We start from the raw sequence: 19930 nt of genomic DNA, 5'->3' as shown, positions 1-19930 counted from the left end.
CAGGTCTTTATTCAGTTTCTGAGTATAGTTGAATATTATCATATCATATCATATCATATCATATTATAAGTGCATGTCTAAATCCAGATTGTAATAAGTTTTTGCTGACATGCTAAAGTAGAAGCAAGAGTTTAATCCTATCCATTCAGAATGATGTGAACTGATAAAAAAAAATGCCTATCACTTAGATGAAAGCACCATTGTTAAAGCACTCATAAAACAGGTTCTTTGAAACTCATGTTCCTTCCACAGTAAATATCAGGAGATCATCCTTATCTTTGTGAGATATTTACACATAAAATTGCATGAATATTTTAAAGTTAGAGACTAAGCTATTTAGAAGTTAAATCAGTATATCAAAACTTTACACCTGCACAATTGTGTGGGTAGAGAAACAGCTATCCAAAATAAATTTTGGCAGATCATAAATTTAAATAAGAGAGAAACACAAGGTATGTCTACTAGATTCTAAATAGATACTGGTTATGCAGAAAGTTAATTACAACAATGATCTTTCTGACCCCTACTGAAAGAATTTAAGAATAAGATCATGTCTAGTTAGCATGTCTGGGAATATAAAGATCTGGAATTCATCACTGGTTTATTTCCCCCATTAGATAATAACATGTATTTTCACACACCAGACAGCATATATTTCTACGTTCACACAACCACCAACAGCAACTATTATTATTACTGCTATATATGATCATTTGATACAAACAATAATGGCTACATCCTTAAGCACACCTGAAAATAAACTCCACTAGAATTAATAAAACTTAAAAGTAATTTTGCTAAGGGTCCAAATATGCACGGTTGCAATCCTGATGAAGTAATCCAAACCTTTGATCTGCCATGCTGGAGGGGGTGCGTGGATGAGCTGGAGGTGCCTTTCTGCCCAACCCTGCTAATAAGGAGCACCCCAATGCCCAAACAAAAGGCAGGCAGAAGCTCCCACCTGCAGTACCCCTTACTAGCAGTAGTCAATGATAACCTTCAAAATGAGACACTTTGGGACAGAACTCTTTGACATCAAGCCCAGCTGAGACCTCTCAGGTTTTGCTAGCCTGGGAGCTCACATAGCAAATTTGTTGTTTAGTCGTTTCCGACTCTTCGTGACCCCATGGACCAGAGCACGCCAGGCACTCCTGTCTTCCACTGCCTCCCGCAGTTTGGTCAGACTCATGCTGGTAGTTTCGAGAACACTGTCCAGCCATCTCATCCTCTGTCGTCCTCTTCTCCTGGTGCCCTCCATCTTTCCCAACATCAGGGTCTTTTCCAGGGAGTCTTCTCTTCTCATGAGGTGGCCAAAGTATTGGAGCCTCAACTTCACGATCTGTCCTTCCAGTGAGCACTCAGGGCTGATTTCCTTAAGAATGGATACGTTTGATCTTCTTGCAGTCCATGGGAGTCTCAAGAGTCTCCTCCAGCACCATAATTCAAAAGCATCAATTCTTCGGCGATCAGCCTTCTTTATGGTCCAGCTCTCAGTAGACATTTTTGCCTCTCCCCACCCTTCCTCCCACCTGACTAGTGCATGTAGTGGGGTTGTGGATGCAGCAGTGGCTACACTGGTCTATTTAGCCCTGTCACTGCCAACCAGGGATTTGGACTGCCCATTAAATTCATTTCCATGAAACACATTTATGATCTTAGAACTGATTTGATTTCAAAGTAAAGACCTCAAAATCAGCCAATGTATACCTTTAAATAATTTTAGCCTTTGCGTCATATTCCTACAAGACCCTTATCAATGCCAAAAAAAGATAGTTCAGACCCGGCCAGCAGGGTCAATGGCAAGAGATGATGGGAATTTGAGTCCAGCAACATCTTGAGGACCACAGGTTCACCAAACCTGCTTTACAGTATGTAACAAATTGAGCAGTGAGGGAGAAAATTGCTGTGCCATTGTTCTTCCATCCCTACAGTCAATGTTTGGGAGAATACGGAACCTAAAGATCATACAGCGAAGGCTAACATAAACCAAGGAAATAACAACGAAGACTCAAATATAAGTACAATTAACAATTAACTGATTAAATAGTTATAAGAAAATTCAAATATAAATGTGTGCTTGTCAACTATCTCATTCATTGGTAGCAAAGTAGATTTGTGTCTGATTGAGCAAATTAGAAGAATGATGTGCTTTAAGTAAAAGGGTTATCATACAGTCTTCCACTGAAAGCTAGGAGAGGAAGAGGTCAGAAATATCTCAGAAGGAATCAGAGTGCCACAGCCTCTTCACAATTGTTTGTACCTGTCTTAAGAAACCTGCTAGATGTGTATTCCAATGCACAGCCTAAAGAGAGCAATTACTTTAAAAGCTCACAAGATGCCTAGGCATTACTACTGAGAATTAGCTTTGTAGATATTTGCCACTTTAAAAGAATCATTAAGGCAGCCCTCCTGTTGGAGCTGGGAATATAAGAAGTTGCATTTTGCCAGGTCAGACAATTTTCCAGGACTGTCTACAGTCTGTCTTGCAGTTCATGGAACTTACATATTCATACTACACACAGCAATAGTGTGCCAACAGCTCCCCCCCCCCAAAGTATGCAATGCTTTTTATGTACACAGTCTTAATAATACTGAATACAGCAATACCTTGGAAGATAGGCCAGAATATCCAAAAACCAGAAAGGGGCTGTGTCTGATTGATACTGGTTTGTCTAAAGCCAAGTAATGTAGTAGTGGACCTTGGAGTCTCTCATTTCAGCAGCACCCTGTACCACTCCAGAATTCAGCACCCCTGCCTTCCATTCTATATAATAGTTGCAGCACCCTGAGTCTTTGTGCTCCCCTAATCCATCTCTGGTCCCGGCTCAAAACACACAGACAAAGGCTTCAACTTGTAAATAGGAAAGATATCCTTATTCAGGCAAGTAACTGTACAGGCTTGGCAGCAGACATAGTGCTCAGAAGTCATGATTCAGGCGTTCAGGAGCATAGAAAGTAGAGAAGAAAGTATCCCAACAAGTTTCCCTGCCCTCACCTCCCAAGCTTTTAAAGATAAGGTATGCTTGAGTTTAGTCACAAGAGTCACTCATCTTGTGGGAATGCTGAGATTACAAACGCATGCTGTCAGGGCAGATGGGTCAATTTTTGTCAGTGAAGGCAGCACCTGATTCTAGGTCACAAGACAACACCATTATGTTTATGCTTCTGTTCAGTTGCTGCTGCCTCCTTTTCAGCCTTAGAATAATAGAATCAGACAGTGTTCGAAATTATCCATGCACCAGGTTCATTTTGCACCTGGCTTTCAACCACTTGCAACCAAGAGAAGATGCTTAGGAACCAGGATGGCCCCTGGCACCTCCATCATTTGGAGGTGCATGCCTGGGGATCATTGGATCTGGACTGTTTTCACACACCAATACCCCATCCTTTAGAATTCCATCAGCTATATTTTATCTGTACTATCAGAATGAATTTCTGGAACCAAAATGTGTTGGGGTTTTTTTTGCAGCCTAAGCAGGAGCAGTCACTGCTAACAGAAAGAGGTAGGAATAGGCCAAGAGATCTGTGAACTGCCCCTGGATTGAGTGACTTTTCTTCTTTAAGTTCTAAAAGTACTTAATCTAGCTCAAGTTTGTCATCTGAACTAGCCAGATGTTTAACTGAGAATCAATCACAGTCAGTCCATAATTTGAAAAATAAGACTTTAGAGCAGTTTTACCCCAAAATGGCAACTAGACATCCCATTTTGGCAACTGTAGCCTTGGTTTAAGGAGGCATTTGGTGCTTATCTTATATATCTGAGTTTCTAACACTGGAATCAGAGTTGGAAGGAACCACAAGGGTCATCTAGTCCAACCCCTTCCAATGCAGCAATATTTTCCCAATGTGGAGCTCAAACTCACAACCCTGATACGGTGGTACCTCGAGTTACAGAAGCTTCAGGTTACAGACTCCGCTAACCCAGAAATAGTACCTGGGGTTAAGAACTTTGCTTCAGGATGAGAACAGAAATCGCATGGCGGCAGCAGTGGGAGACCCCATTAGCTAAAGTGGTACCTCAGGTTAAGAACGGACCTCCAGAATGAATTAAGTTCTTAACCCGAGGTACCACTGTATTAAGAGTCTCATACTCTACCAACTGAGCCATCTCAGCCTCCTCCCTCCTGGCTGATCAAACCCCTCCGACTTACAGTAAGGTCGGAGGGGACAGCCGGCATCCCAGCTTCCTCTTGCATAATGGTTAAAGACAGCGTGGAAAGGGGAGGTCTCTTTCTTACAACTAAGGCTTCCCAAATTCAAGGCCCCCCCCCCCATTTCTTCTTCTTCTTCCTGTGAATCCAATCCCAAGGCCTATGGTCTCACAACACCTAATAAACTTTACCTAAGGTTGAATCTAGGACTTCTTCATTCATCACTTATGATCAAAGCTACACCATTTGTCATTATTTATTAAGTTACACCTACCCACCCCAATCTGCCTTTTGAGCCAAGCCTTCAGAAAATGGTTTAGAAACGAGGACATTAAAATAAAAACCCATAAAACAGCACCTAATTAGAACAAAGAGAAGCAGCATTAAAAACCAAGAAGAGGTTTGGTAGAGTAAAAAGAGGGTTAAGAAATATTTAAAACCTAACAGAGGGCCAAATTAAGTTATCATACCAGTAAGTTCAAAAAGTGTGAGACCACAACTGAAAAAGCCCTTTCTGAACACTAACACCTTCTGATATTTATCAGTGGCAGGACAGGGAGCAGAACCTCAGAGGTCAGTCTTAGTGTCACCTAGAGGGAATTTTGCATTTCCTCAAGTACAAAATAGTGTTAATTGACTGCAACTTCCCAATGAAGGAGGAGAACCTTTTAGAAATACATGAGTGGTAGCACATTTATTGCAAAAGCAACAAAACAAAGCCCTATCACATGGTATACTGGAGCAGCAAAGTAAAATAAATGAATGAATGAATCTGAGAACTATGGAGCAAACATGAATTTATAACTGATGCTTTTAGGGTTCTAACCAAATTATCTCTCAAAAACTGGTATTCCCATAGACAAATTAATAATTAAGAGTTGGGAGACACTTGTGACACACACAATACAATAAAGTATTTGGCAAAAGGTGTTACAGGACCAAATGTCCTCAAATATTTTGAGCAAGCAGACACAAATTTTAGCTTCATAAAAGAAAACTGAGGGAAACATGACAAAATGAATGCTAAAAATATTATTTCTGCATTGTCTTACAGTAGACAACTATCTGACAACTATTATAGCAAAATTAGAATGAAAGAAAACAGTGCAATCCTATACTCAGAAGCATACCTTACTCCCAGGTAAATCATTTCCAAAGGCGTTTTCCTCACCATGTAGTTATCCTTTCAAAATCTGTAATAGGAAAGCCACCTAAGTGCTAAAGCATCTTCAGTTAACTCCAATATGCAAAGTTACCTGTTCTTTCAAAATGGTGCATCTTATTCTACTTTTGTTTTATCACCAAGAACTATAAAAATAAGTAGAAAGCTCACAAAAAACACAGTATCACTACTAACCTAAAACTATGAAGAAAAATAAAGTGTGGTTTTGTTTCCTTTTAGTATCATAATTAATTTTATTTTCCACTAGCACAGAATTGCACAAGTTACAAACTAAGAAGACTTGAGCTGCCATTTTCAAACAACCTACCAAACTGGAGTGCCAAAACAGACAGGCAGTGGCAGTTTAGCAACTGCTGCAACTTCAGTTTTATGCAAGCTCTTGAACATCGATTTAAAAGCAGTTGCATAAGCCCCAGAAAGGCAAAAATCTCCTTCTGCACTCTTCATCATTATTATTCCAAGTGGGTGGGGGTGAGGGAGAGAAATATTTACAGAGAAACTGAGCATTACCTGAGTGTCACTTACATCGTCGCTAACGAGCTGGGCTATTATGCAGCAGAGCCCAGGAAGGCACCTGGCGTGCAAATATACCAGGCACACCACACAAGAGCAGAAAGATGTGGAGGGAAAACATCCCCCGCCTCATCCCTTCCTTGCCTACCTTCCTGGTCACATAGACCTCGGCCAACACCGGGGCAAGCAGAAAACCAGGTTAGCTGCAGGAGCAAACAGCCGGTTTAATCTGAGTGCCCGAAGGTGGCGAGGAGGGGGGGGGGAGGGGAGGGAGGAGAAGAAGAAACAGCCCCCCCCCCCATTATCAAGTCACTTCCCCCACCGTGTGAAAGCGCGTGGGCGCCACGGCGGATTCACTTGTCATGTCACTCAGCCCCAACGCCATGGAGCCGGTCCCTCTCTCCCCCTTGCCTGCCTCAGACAGACACGGCGGCCGCAACAGCAGCAGCAGCAGCAGCTCAGGTGGGAACGGAGCCGAGCATCTCTCTCCCCACCACCACCTCCCGTCGGGGAGGAGGATTTGCTGCTTCGGTCACGGTCGCCTCCGTCTCTTTCTCTCGCCCTCCCTCTCATCCCCCCCCCCGGCCATTTGCCTCTCCCGCCGCCACTTACTTGCCGATCACCTCGCAGAGCTCATACACATCCTCGAACAGCACGTCGTCGTCGGCCATGGTCCAGATGGGGGCAATTCGCCACACGGGCGGCCGAGGCGGGAAGGGGGCGCGGGCACGATCCCCTCCGCGCTCCCCGCACGACGCGCCGCCGCCACCACCGCGTTAAATCCCAGCCGCCTCACGCCGCACAGATCCAAATCCGCCCCGGAGGCTCCAACGGCCACGCCGGGAATCCCTTCAGCCGCCGCTCCTTGTTCCTTCCTCCTGTGGGCCTCAGCCTCCCCGCGTGTCTCTCTCCGTCTCTCTCGCTGCCGCCGCCGCCGCCGCCAGGTCCTCACCTTTCCCCACCCCGTCCGTCGCGACCCTTTTCCCTTTGCTCCCCCACCGCTGCGGCCCTGGAGTCTAATGCCGGCAGGCGGCGGCGGGCGGGGTGGAGCAGGGACCACGGAGGGGATGGATACGGAGATGAACCGGCGGAAGGCAGAGCCGCCTCATTCGCCTCCCCTCCCCCACTGGTGCACACTCACACGCGAAGGGGCCGGGGAGAGAGGGAGAGAGAGAGAACGCGCGCGCGCACACAGGGAGTGAGCGAGGGAGAGGCAGGCGCGGCTCCGACCACGCGCCAAGCAACTGCCGCGCTAAGCTGTTTAATGGAGGGCGGGCGCGCCGCCGCCGCCACCTTTCTAATCAGTCACGCAACCGCCCAGAGCCAGCGCGCGCGCTCCCTTCTTCGAAGAGCGCGCGCGCAGTCTTCTTCTTCTTCTTCTTCTTCTTCGCCTTCCTCCCTACCCCGCCCGGCCGTTCTCTCGTCCCCCCTCCCTCCCTCCCTCTTCCCCCATTTGACAAGTCCTTTGGCAGAACCGCGCGCAGAGCCACGCCCACAACACCCCCCTCCAGGGGGCGCAAAGGGAGCGCTCTGCGCAGACGCGGGTGTGTTAACGTCATAGGGAAGGCGAAGGGGAAAATGAGGCGGGGCGCCGTAGCGCTCTTCTGGGGGGCGGGCAGGCGGGCTTTCATTGTAGTGGCTTTGGAGCCTGTGCTTGGAGAGCGTAGTGAGGCTTGTAGGAGCTCGCGCGGAGGAGAGCGGCTCCCTGGCGCGGCGCGGCGCGGCGCAGCAGCGTGTAGTGTTTGCGGAGAAGTAGCTGCGGTTTCTCCTCAGCGCTGTTTTCTGTCCTCCGTGACTAGTTTTTATGGGAACAAGAAGTCAGTTTGGCTTGTGCAAGAAGTTAGACGGGGCTGAGGAAGGACAGGTAATGTAGCCGGGCGTGCCTCTTTGGCGCTAAGGTACCTGACCGGGGCAGCCGGACTGGTTTTCTTCGGATCCGCACAAGGAAAGCGAGGAAGCCGCCTTGGGGAGCTGATTTTGGATGTCGTTGAAAGGCAGCACATTGTTGGCTATTTAATTAATCATTTGCATTTTCCTTGTTAAGCAAGAGGGAGAAGAGCTTGCGGGATGTTTTTGTTTCTGGATGCTATTTTATTAAAATTCAAGTTTGGGTTCTTTACTCCCACTCCCCCAAATGCTTGTGTTGGATGTTTGACTTAAGCAGGAATGTAGTTATTTTTAAAAGGTGGGTTTAAAGCATACTTGTTAGGCTGCAACAGGAGACAGGCGTACTTCATGACAATATTCATAACTCTGAGCTGGTAGTCACACCCCTTCTAAGACTACAGAACAAAAATGTATTTTTTACTTATGTGGACATTATGGCTTCAATACCAAACTAGCTTTTTTTGCTTACTCAAAAGTCTGCTCACTATTTTGTAATACTTTATCTTATATGGTGAATTTATCTATGAGAAAAGCTCACTTATTTATTTGGTATATAGTCTGTGATAAATAATGCTGCAGTAGATATCATCCTTGCTGTGAAATAAGTGGTGGATCCCTTCCTGGCTCTGCCACTCCACTGTTGAGTGAAATGCTTTCTCTGTGACCACAAAACAAAGTTCTCCTTTTACTCTCCCACTTAAGTTTAGCATGCCTGAAGTTTAATGGAAGAGTATGTGTTTTATGTGCAGGAGTTCCTGGAATCTGCAGCTTCAGTTAAGAGCCTGTGAAAGCTGCTGCCAGTGGGAGTGGTTGGGTAATGCTTGGCTAGATGAACCAATGCAGCTTTTATGGGTGCTACTCCTGAATCTGATATCCCAAGAGCGTGAAAGCAAAATGAGAAATTGTGATATTTATATAAAACTGTTGTGAAGTGAAAGGGTACACAAAAGACATGGTTCAGATGTGCCTTTCTGCCCAGGATATGTTCAAACTGCAGTTGCATATTAATAACTTTAAGCAAATGGACACAGCAATTATATATGTAGTGCAACTGTTTCTGTGTATGACACTTTTGCTGTAAGAAAAAGAGCTTAAATGAAATGTCTTGCAGACATGCAGCCTGGTCTTCAAGCTAAGATCTCCCTTTGTTTTCTTTGCATATGGGAAGGTGACTTGCAGTTACATCTACAGTCATACCTCCGCTTACAGACGCTTCAGGTTGCGTTTTTTCGGGTTACAGACACACCGAAACCCGGAAGTACCAGAATGGGTTACTTCTGGGTTTTGGCGATCACGCATGCACAGAAGCGCTAAATCGTGCTTTGCACATGTGCAGAAGCACCGAATCGCAACCCGCACATGTGCAGATGCAGCACTGCAGATTTCGAATGCTGCGGGTTGCGAACGTGCCTCCCGCACAGATCACTTTCGCAACCCAAGCATCTACTGTACATTGTATCCTGCTGTACTGTCTTTATTGAAAATTCTATCTTGACTACTGTTTAGGCTAGTCTCTCCTACTTACAAGAGTGAGTCCCATTGAGCTTGGTGACTTCTGAGTAAACATGCAGTGGATTGTGCTGCTATGCCTGGATAAAGCAATCCAAACAGTTGCTCCTGGACCTGCTAAGGAGGAGTGCCTCTAGACACCTACCCAATAATCAGAGGGATGGAAGCCTAGGTGGCATCCCAAATTCCCAAAACAGAGCATGGTGGGGAGCTGCGCCAGCACTGCTGCCCATCATGTGACAACAACAGGCCTGATCCAGACCTTTTTGGTGTAGCAGCCTAGGAGCTAGCATAACAAAGAGGCAGTTTTCCTGTCCCCTCACTTTGTCATGTTGGCACAACCAGACGGGTTGTGGCAATGGCTGTGCCACACTCCATTAAGCCCTGTCATTGCTGGCCCCTAAATGAAGAACCTAAAAAGAATCTGCAGGATCAGGCCAGTGACCCATTTAATTCCAACAATCTCTTCTCAAAGTAGCCAACCAGATGGGAAGTACATGAGCAGAGCTCAACAGCACTCTCTCCACTTTGGATGCCCAGCAAGTGGTATTCTAGTTCTAGTGTTATGAGGGAGAAAAACATTTCTCTACCCACTTCTCCCACATCATACATACCGGTAACTTTATACACTTCTGTCCTACTCTTTCTCTTCTTTACTCAAAAACCTTTCCTCATAGGGGAGTTGCTTCATTTCTTTAATCATTTTGATTATAATTTTTGGATTTTTTTCTCCCCAGCTGCACAATATCATTTTTGAGATGAGGCAACCAGAATCGTACACATTACTCCAAGTGCAGGCACACAATAGATTTGCATAATGGCATTATGATATTGGCTGTTGTATTTTCAATTCCTTTCCTAATGGACCCTTGCATAGAATCTGCCTTGTTCTCTATTGCTGCACCCTTGGTCAACATCTTCACTATGACCGCAGGGTCTTTTTCCTGGTCAGTCACCACCAGTTTAGATCCCATGAGAATATATGTGAAATTACGTGGAGTTTGTGCATAGACATCACTTTATACTCTCTTACGTTGAATTGTGTTTGCCATTCTACCAACCACTCACTCTTTTTGGAGAATAAAGGTAAAGTTTTTTTCCAATCATACTGACTCACAAGTGGAAAATTTCTTTTGCAAATCTTGGCAAAGTCTGAACCTGAAACTCTTTAAAAACAGTGTAAGTTGTTACTTGGAATTGGTTTTCAACAGTAGAAGATAGGATGGTTTAATAAAAATTGAAGTTACGCTAAGAGCCTGTTGCTGCCTCCAACCAATTCCCAAAGTGTGTAGTAAAGATCACTATAAAGTATGAAATAAGATATTTGTAGTACTGTAATCTGATTTAGAGCTAGACTAACTGATTTTGTAGTATGCAGCCTTTAGGTCAATGCTAAGAGACTGCATTTTATGTATTAATTTGGTTAGTTTAACCAGCAGTAAAGATAAGTGGGTGGGTGCATGCAGGCTAAGCTCAATTTAAGAGGTTGTAAGATCAAACCTAGGATGTTGCTTAAAAAGGACATTTTTCATTTTCAGTAGAATGATTTGAGCCAGTGCAAGGTTGATATCTATTGGTAGTGCAGTGGATGAGGAATGCAGCAGTCATTAACAAGATAGACTTCCATCATAAATGGGAGGGATCCTGCTTTGCATGTAGACGATCCCAAGTTCAATCCCTAGCACATCCCGTGAAAAGGATCAGGTAGCAGGTAATGGAATATGCAGCTGACCTGAACTCTGGAGTGCTGCTGTCAGTCAGAGTAGACTGGCTATTAAGTCAGGACCTGCTAAGGGGTTGCAGCCTGACTAAGCTGGGTGACAACAGTAGTACTGCCACAATACAAATGTATGGGAGGGGGAAGACTTGACTTCATCAGCTGCTCAGCCTCACTCCCTTGCCTTAGTGGAAACTACTACCTGGGAACAGCCATCAAAGGAAGACTTGTGTTTGGCAACAGCAGAGAAGACCAAGAAAGGCTGCCTTAATAAGCCTGGTGACATGTTATTTCTGATTATATGTGCAAATCTTTTTTGAATGTGAACCTCTTGTAAATTGTTTTGAGAGCCTCTTGGACATATAAAAAACCAGGATGGTTGAAGACTTCTGGAGATAGACAACTAGTTTTGCCTGACAGAATGCAGCTTCCTACGTTCGTGTGATCAGTGGTGACAACAGATCATACGATAGACTCAATCAGCCAAGAATTTCAGGTTTGCTTCGTTCATATCTACATCGTATCTTGACACCCACCCATTCCCAGATAGACATTCGCACTAGTCCAGAGAACTCTGATTGCAACAGATAATTGCCATACCCAAGGAGCTCTCCTCCCCAAAATGTAATTTGAAGAATTTGAGAACAGCACCAGTTATCTTAAGAGGTGTGGTAGAGAGGATGCACCTAGACCAAATCTGGGCGTCTTATTCACACATGCCCTAACAGGTGTGCGCAAAATGGGTGGCTTGTGAAGTGGTGAGTGACTTTTGCTCTAGCACATGGAGTGACACAATTGTGGTTTAAATATGTCAGACCTACTGCTGTAGTGCAGTAGTGCCAAGGCAGGTACACAAAGACCTGGTCATACAGTTGCTCCTAAATCAGCTGAACTGACCTTGCCTTCCCCACCTTGCAATATTTTGGAATTATACATTTTTGCCCCCCACTCCTTCTCTGCTATCTCTCCTTGTGGAGACCATTTGTTTTATGTTTTCAATATTAAGGTTTTATAATGGAATTACTGCACTTAAGGCATTAGGCAAAAGGTAAGATATAAATCTTAAAAAGAAATGACAGCACATTGCTGTGTCTTATTGTGACGGACCTGTGGTGATTTATTTGCACACAGTAGTATGCATAACTTTGCTGTGGAGCCCATTGATGAGTGGAGTAATTGCACATTGTTCCTCATTTCAATTAAAATGGACAGTGCTGGGCTCCAAGCTATATGGTAGACCTGTGATCCGACCTTCCACTATTTAAAAAAAAAAAATTAAAAGCATCTCTGGTGGACTCCAGCCTAAACCAGAGACAGTCCCCAATGCATGATTGATCCTTTGCCCTGTGCTGTTTTCCCAATCTAATTTGCGCCCAAAGCTGCTGTTAGCTATACTGGGGGTGGGGAGACAATCAAAATTTTAGTAGAAATTGTGATTCTAAAGGCAGGCCTTGTTAGAGAACTTTATAAACTTCATAAAATGTGTCATTCTTAAAGGATCCACCTTAATGCTGTCATAAAACAGGAAATATCCTCTTGGACAGAGGACATATTGTGGTCACATGGGGAGAAATAATGTTCTAGGTAGCAATTACCACTCCCCAAATCTGGGCAACTTGACATGAATTATCTAAATCTTTTTCCTGTTATGAAATACTTAGCTTGTTTTGTTTTTTTGCCTGTTAGAGTATGTTGCAAAAAGTCCCACAAAACTAAAAGTGTTGATATACTTTCAAGTTTTTACTCATATGCATTCCTTGAGTGTATTTGAATATTTTTTGGGGGCGGACGGCGGACCATGATCTAGTTTTAATTGGATTATATCAGATCATGATGCAGGGGACAAAACAGCACATTTGAATGCACCACTCAAAGTCTCTATGCATGTAAAGCTGGTATCCCTGGGAGAAATACTTACAAAATGGATCAATAAAACAACACCCCCCTTCAAACTATCAACAACAAATAGCAACATCCCCAGCCAATGAGAGCAAGTTCAAATTAAAAGTCTTCTATTAGCTCTGAAACACAGTAAGATTTGGGCTTGTAAGGGAAAGGTTTTCATAACTGCTGGCTCCGGAGGAGAGAGAGAGAAGGGAAGCTTACTATCAGCATTGATATGAAGGTAGCTTCATCAGGCTCCTCCCCCTATTAACTCACCAGGCAGCAGTCATTCCATCAACATCTAATAGAGAGAAGGGAAGCAGGGCTCTCTCTTAGGTGACTAGCAACTTTGCACCTTGAACTTTTTTCATTCCAGCTGATGGTTATAAGAACCAGTGCCTGAGTTTGCTTTCCCCTCATCCCTCCCTGTTGCTTTTTCTTTTGTGTCATGTCTTAGATTCTAAGCCTAAGGGCAGCTCTTCATAACCCAGCCCAGCAGCCTTATTTGGCTAAAGCGCAAAGTGTTTCAAATAACAATAACCTTGGTGCTATAATTGAGAACAAACATTTCCTTCTGTCCCTTTAAGACACACAGGATGTTCCAGAGCAGGTTTCCCATAGTTCTCCAAATCCATAGCAGACAAAGCTGTCTTTTAGCTTTTAGGGACTATGCCAACTGGTACTTTCTTGATTTATGCCTGAAAGCATGCCAGTAGCCACTTCAGGGTAGGACTGAGATGAGAACAATTCCCAACTGTGCCACTCTGTTTGCAGGCTACAATTAAATATTCCTCCGTGTGAGTGGAAGGACTGTGAACAGGGACAATTTTTTACCTTGCTTCCCAGCAACAGCAGCATCCTGTGCCTGACTGACATCTTACCCTTTTTATACACAAGACACCAGAGAGTGATCCAGAAGCGTTGGCTTCTGTCTGATTTGGCATCATGATGATGTCACATATCCAATGAAATCTGACATCTGCAGCCAAATTAGAATGAGCTTGTTGCAGAGCCTGCAAAATCTAGAGACAGTCTCAGTGAAGTAGCCATGGGGCAAATGTTGATGTCACCCCAGACTCAATGGCGGCCCTACTCCAAAGTTAGCTTAGCGCTGCACGAAGTATTCTGATGGTATAGGGTAAGGATTGGCCGTCTCTGATTAATGTACATGATCTTGGCAGCCTCATTTAAGGCTGAGTTCCAGATACAAGATTTACTACCAACCTCACTTTAAGTGATAGACTCAATATGAGATTTCTATTTCAAGACTCTTTCACAAGATCAAAGTCATTTTCCCTTCTCACAGCCAGGAATGTCATCCACAGCCACTCATATAAAGACAAGTCTGGAATGTGCCTCACTCCCCAGAAGTTTCCTTTCCAGCAATACTTCCCAAGATCATTATGTCCTCTCATAGGTTTGTATGCATACATATATTTACACACCCTAAAATTAATTAATTTATTTATTGTTTTGAAACAGGTTTGCAAGAGATTTAAAAAAGCAAGATAATTGTCAACAGTCTCCCTCTCCCTCTTTTCTCCCTCCTGCACCTCACACACATGGTGGCAGCAAAATAATTGCAGTGGACTGCCACTTGAATATTGTACTGTACTACACTATGAACCTGAGCTACACCTATCCCAGGAAAAAACCCTGGTAGTCAAGGCCTCTGATACTTGGCATCTTTTCACAACTCTCATTTCTTTCAACGTAAGGAACATTCCCTAAGATACAGCCACACTACTTTGAAAAAAGACACTTATTTCTGGCAAGTTAAGGTACTGTGTCATGTGGACTTCATAACATTCAGCAATGCCCTAGATAAATTTTATCTATATGATCTGTAGATGGAATAATATTGCCAGTCATTAATAATTATTACAGTCTTATCTGGCCAGCTACTAATGGAAACAGAATATTAAACTAGATGGCTTGACTCTTGGCCTGTTCTAGATATTATTTCTTCCATATTACTTCCATCTGAAAGAAACTATAGGTATAGTTAATAAATAGCTGTTCAAATTAGAGACAAATTAGGACTGTCCATTCCTTTATTGCCTGGAATCATGGATATAACATATCCAGTGTTTTTTCTCCAGGGTACGCAGTACCGGCACCTCTTTTTGTTGCTGTTAAAAAGTGTGGCACTTACTGTCACAACTTAATGGTGAGTAAAAGGTAAAGGTAAAGGGACCCCTGACCGTTAGGTCTAGTCACGGACGACTCTGGGGTTGTGGTGCTCATCTTGCTTTACTGGCTGAGGGAGCTGGCGTACAGCTTTCGGGTCATGTGACCAGCATGACTAAGCCGCTTCTGGCAAACCAGAGCAGCGCACAGAAACGCCGTTTACCTTCCCGCTGGAGCGGTACCTATTTATCTACTTGCACTTTGACGTGCTTTTGAACTGCTAGGGTGGCAGGAGCAGGGACCGAGCAACAGAAGCTCACCCCATCTCTGGGATTTGAACAGCTGACCTTCTGATCGGCAAGCCCTAGGCTCTGTGGTTTAACCCACAGCGCCACCCACGTCCCTAATGGTGAGTACCAGCACCTAATTTTCTAGGGGGGAAAGCACAACATATCACCCTGGAGGTCTTTGTATGTGTTTCATCAAACGGGAGCTGTTAGATCTTCACTATCTTCTAAATGAGACAGAACACTTCTGCAGTACAAATGAACTGGTTAAAAATGGTTTCAACAGTTACTACCCACAAAAATTGCAGACTGGAATGAAGCAAGTGTTTTGCCTGAGGCTATGCCAGGAAAATACTGACCTTTTTCGAGCCATGTAGTCTTCTCCCCTGTCCCTTGTTGTCTTGTTCCTGATGAGACCTTTCACTCTAAGTTCTTAGTAAACCACCAGCAAATGCTTTCCATTAGTTTCTGATTAAGTATTAAGGAAGTTTGCCTTCCTAATAAAAGCAGGTTTTGCAGGGAACCCAGCTGCTTTTCCCACAGCTTCACAGTCAGGGAGGAACCTGTCTGCCCACCTACATTATACGACTGTCACTCCCAAGTTCCACCTGCTCTGATCAAGTGTCATGATTTTAAAATTTAACCCTCAGTTATCTTGCTTCCCTAAGAATGAAATGCTTTCCATTCTTACAAATAGAGTGTTAAACCCGACAGTGCAATTACGAATATCTTTATGTACAAGAAGATCGAAAAAGCACTTCTGAGTTTCTGAGTAAAAATTAAAGGAAAGAAAAAAAGAAGTGATAATGCAGTGGGGATTTGCTATAGACTGCCTCACCTCAACAGAAAACAGACAAAACAGAGTAGGTATCACAACTATCCATATAACATGAAATAATGCAAGTTCCAACCCCCCCCCCCCGTATGTCGGTTACCAAGAGATAGTAAGTGACCAAAATATGCCCATCTGAGTGGGAATTTGAACTCAGACCTCCTGGCTTCAAGTCAAATACTCTGCACTAAACCTGGCACTAAATGTTTTTATCTTGTGGATGCCCATGAAGTGGTTATAGCAGTTATTCACAGGTTCAGCAAAGGAAACAGATAAGCTATGTTAATAGTTTTCTCTATTACTTTGGTTAGAGTCAGGTGATCTGGAAAAAGGTTTTTAAAATGTGCAATGGCTTGTTAAATAGAAGAAGAATGCTAATTCTTAAGACTGCATTTTGGACAAATGCAGGGGAAAGTATTCAGGGGGATTATGGAACATCTGTTGTCTTAAATGTGCAAATATCTGTCTCTAGTAGACTGCAAAAGACTGTTGCAAAAGCAACCACCCTGTGATATCTCTTCTTTGTAGTATTGCTTCCACTATTTTTGGATCAGTGCACTTCAAAATCAAACATGGGGGAACTTACTATCTGGAAGGGAGTCTGGTGGTCCCAAATCTTAGTTTTGAGCTGGTTCAAATCCTCCCTCAGTCAGGAATTCAGCTTAGGAAGGCTTAGTCAGACTGCTGTCTCGGCCTCGGTTGTATGAAATGCTCTGAAATGCTCTAAATAAATACAATGTAAAATTTACATTCTAAAGGTTTATGACTGTCAGTCCTTAGAGTCAGTCACACTGAGCATTAAAGTGCATTTTATTCCCCATACAATCAGCTCCCCACTCTATGCATGCTCTTTCAAAGTCAAAATGCACATCTATATGGTCACTGTTAACTAACTTCATGCACCTACACATAGGTCAGTGATGGCCAAACTTGGCCCTCCAGCTGTTGTTGGTCATCGCTGTCATATGTGAACCTTTGATTGTGAGAAACAGCAGTGTGAGAATCTGCCCCCAGTAAATGCAGTCCCCCACTGCAGTATTGCAAGCGTTAACCTAGGACTTCAGCTCAGACTTGCAAGTATTACAGAATGTCACACCTTTACTATGATTGCTACAGAGTTTCTGTAGCATTTATATAAATGGGCTACCACCCAAAATATGCTTGCGACATTTTAGAGTGTGGAAAACATATTCCTGGTACAGCACATAATATATTTGCACTCCTTTATTTATAATGCTTGCTTTGAATACACCCATCAGAGGTGCTTCTAAGCTGCTTAAGATGCAAGCCAAGACAAAATGCTTCACTTGGTACAGAACCCTTTCCATTAAATGGGAACAAAAAAACAAGTGAGATGTAGGAGATTTCCACATGTTAGGCTACTGCATACAGATCACTGTTTTCTTAAAGTTAACCTCCTGCTGCAGAATATTGTATAGATTTGGGGTGAGGAATGTCATGTTTGAGTGCCAAGTGCAGTCCTCCAGAACTCTCTGTCTGGCCAATGAGCCCCTCCCAAGGTCACACATCCATCCCAGACTAAACCTCTCAGCAGCCTGTTAAAGAACAACAACAACAACAATTTATTTATACCCCAGCCACTCTGGGCAGCTCCCAACAGAATACAGTGGTGCCCCACAAGACGAATGCCTCGCAAGACGAAAAACTCGCTAGTCGAAAGAGTTTTCCGTTTTTTGAGTCGTTCCGCAAGACGAATTTCCCTATGGGCTTGCTTTGCAAGACGAAACGTCTTGCGAGTTCTTGCGAGTTTGTTTCCTTTTTCTTAAAGCCACTAAGCCACTAAGCCGTTAATAGCAGCTAAGCCGCTAAGCCGTTAATAGCCGTTAAGCCGCTAATAGCCGTGCTTCGCAAGATGAAAAAACCGCAAGACGAAGAGACTCGCGGAACGGATTAATTTCGTCTTGCGAGATACCACTGTATTACAAACACGGTAAAACATCAAACATTAAAAACGTCCCTAAACAGGGTTGTCTTCAGATGTTTTCTAAAAGTCAGATAGTTGTTTATTTCCTTGACATCTGATGGGAGGGCGTTCCACAGGGCGGGCGCTGCTACTGAGAAGGCCCTCTGCCTGATTCCCTGTAACCTCACTTTTCACAGGGAGGGAACTGCCATAAGGCCCTTGGAGCTGGACCTCAGTGTCCAGGCTGAACGGTGGGGGTGGAGATGCTCCTTCAGGTATACTTCAGGTATATATCAGTTTAATATGCATAAAATGTAACATTTGTATGCATATTGGTAAACATTTTTCAAAGAAAAGTTTGCATTAGGCATGGGATGTTTCACTCTGTCAAATGTGGCATAAAAGGTTGGATGTTTCTGTTTCAGTCTTTAGACTAATCAATGACTTGTCTTGGAAACGTGAGCTGCAGATCTCTCACAGCAGGAGGATCAGAGAGAGAAAAGTTTATTGAATTGTATTAAGGACTAAAAAGGAAACAGGACCTCACTGCTTGCTTGCATAAGAGCAATGTGTTCCTTTGTATCTTGTAATGTTTATTTGCAAACTCATTTCTGTGGGGGAGAGCAAATTATTTTCTACTCTATACAAGGTCCAGATCAAGGATTCTATTGCAGCAACTCTAACATGGCCCTGCTCTGCATTCTTCTCGAGTGCTTGTGCCTGGCGGGAATGTGTGATTGAACTGCAATAATGCCTCTTGCTTGCCTGCATGGAGGCACACAGACACACATGTGCACTTGCACACAAACAGAGTAACCTGATTTTTGCAGGACGGGAATGTAGCCTACTGTAGAGTAGTAGGAGTCACCTTCATTGCTCCACTTGCTTTTGTATCTAATCCCACTAGCATGCAGCCCTGGGAACATGATTGTTGAGTTGAAAAAGTTCCCATGCACACTGTGTCAGATGAAAAGAAAATCAGAATCCAAATTGAAATCAATGGAACCTAAGCTTTGCCACTGTCTTCAGTGGGAATACATGCCTGCACCCCGAAGTATTGTTCTTGTTTGTTTTATTGTATGTCTCAAGAATAGTGAAGCCTTTGGGGGCCTCTCTACTCACTATCTATGTAGGTATGCACCAATTATTCTTTCTTTCTTTCTTTATTTTTTGAGTATACATAACAACCAGTGTTTTAATGCAAGAAACCAGTGTTTGAAAATATTTATAATATTCCACTCTCATCTTGGATTGGCTGTGGTTCCCTGTTTGATATATACACTCAGTGGTAAACCTAGATTTATTGCTGTGTCATATATGAAATCACTCCAGAGAGAGCTGATGATATGGTTCCTTTTAGAAATTCTGAAATGTCAAATTCAGCATTACACATTTTCTTTATAACAAGTACTAAAGCAGACTCATCTCTGTATTTTTATTATATACTAGAAAATATATCTACTATCTGCTTCCAGTTGTTTCCTCTAGCACACAGAATGATTAGTGTGTATATTACATATATGCAGGCGTTAAGGTCATCCTTTTGACCAGCACAAACTAGAATATATTTCAACACTGAGGCTGGGCCGGACAAAACAATGTACATACATATTTACAGCTTCTTTATCACTGTAATTTGAATAAAGCTCAATCCTGTTATTGTTTCTGCAGAAGTAAATCCCGTTGCATTCAGTTGGACTCGCTCCCAAATAAACAAACATAAGATTGCATTCGTAGAAGTGCAGTCCTGTGCATATTTGATTCAGCTTGCAAACAACAACAATGGCACTCTTGCCCATCTGGGGAGTTAAGTCTGCCCCCTGAAGGGGGACAGGCAGACCTGGAGACTTCTGGCAAATCATAATGTGGACCCAGATATTATATGAAAAAGCCCAGTCCCAATGCGACCTTGC

General features: G+C 43.4%; 1 protein-coding gene across 13 annotated transcripts in view; it reads right to left on the bottom strand.

The window, feature by feature from the left end:
• Positions 1 to 7157, bottom strand: part of CASK (calcium/calmodulin dependent serine protein kinase) — a 121666-nt gene extending 114509 nt beyond the window's left edge. For 3 of the 13 annotated variants that reach the window (XM_081003736.1, XM_081003725.1, XM_081003728.1), the window contains exon 1: positions 6460 to 7154. In XM_081003736.1, coding sequence (XP_080859862.1) covers positions 6460 to 6518 — 59 coding nt within the window. In that variant the 5' untranslated portion in view covers positions 6519 to 7154. Of the gene's footprint in view, positions 1 to 5281; positions 5345 to 6459 lie in introns of all 13 variants that reach the window. The other 10 variants (XM_081003734.1, XM_081003726.1, XM_081003724.1 and 7 more) reach the window with 6 other exon arrangements.
• Between the last annotated feature and the right edge of the window lie 12773 nt (positions 7158 to 19930).

The sequence above is a fragment of the Podarcis pityusensis genome (genome assembly GCF_964106645.2).
Source record: "Podarcis pityusensis genome assembly, chromosome: 4".
NCBI classification, from domain to species: domain Eukaryota; kingdom Metazoa; phylum Chordata; class Lepidosauria; order Squamata; family Lacertidae; genus Podarcis; species Podarcis pityusensis.
The sequence above is the reverse complement of the archived record's forward strand: the minus strand, read 5'-3'. Positions and strand labels throughout refer to the sequence as shown.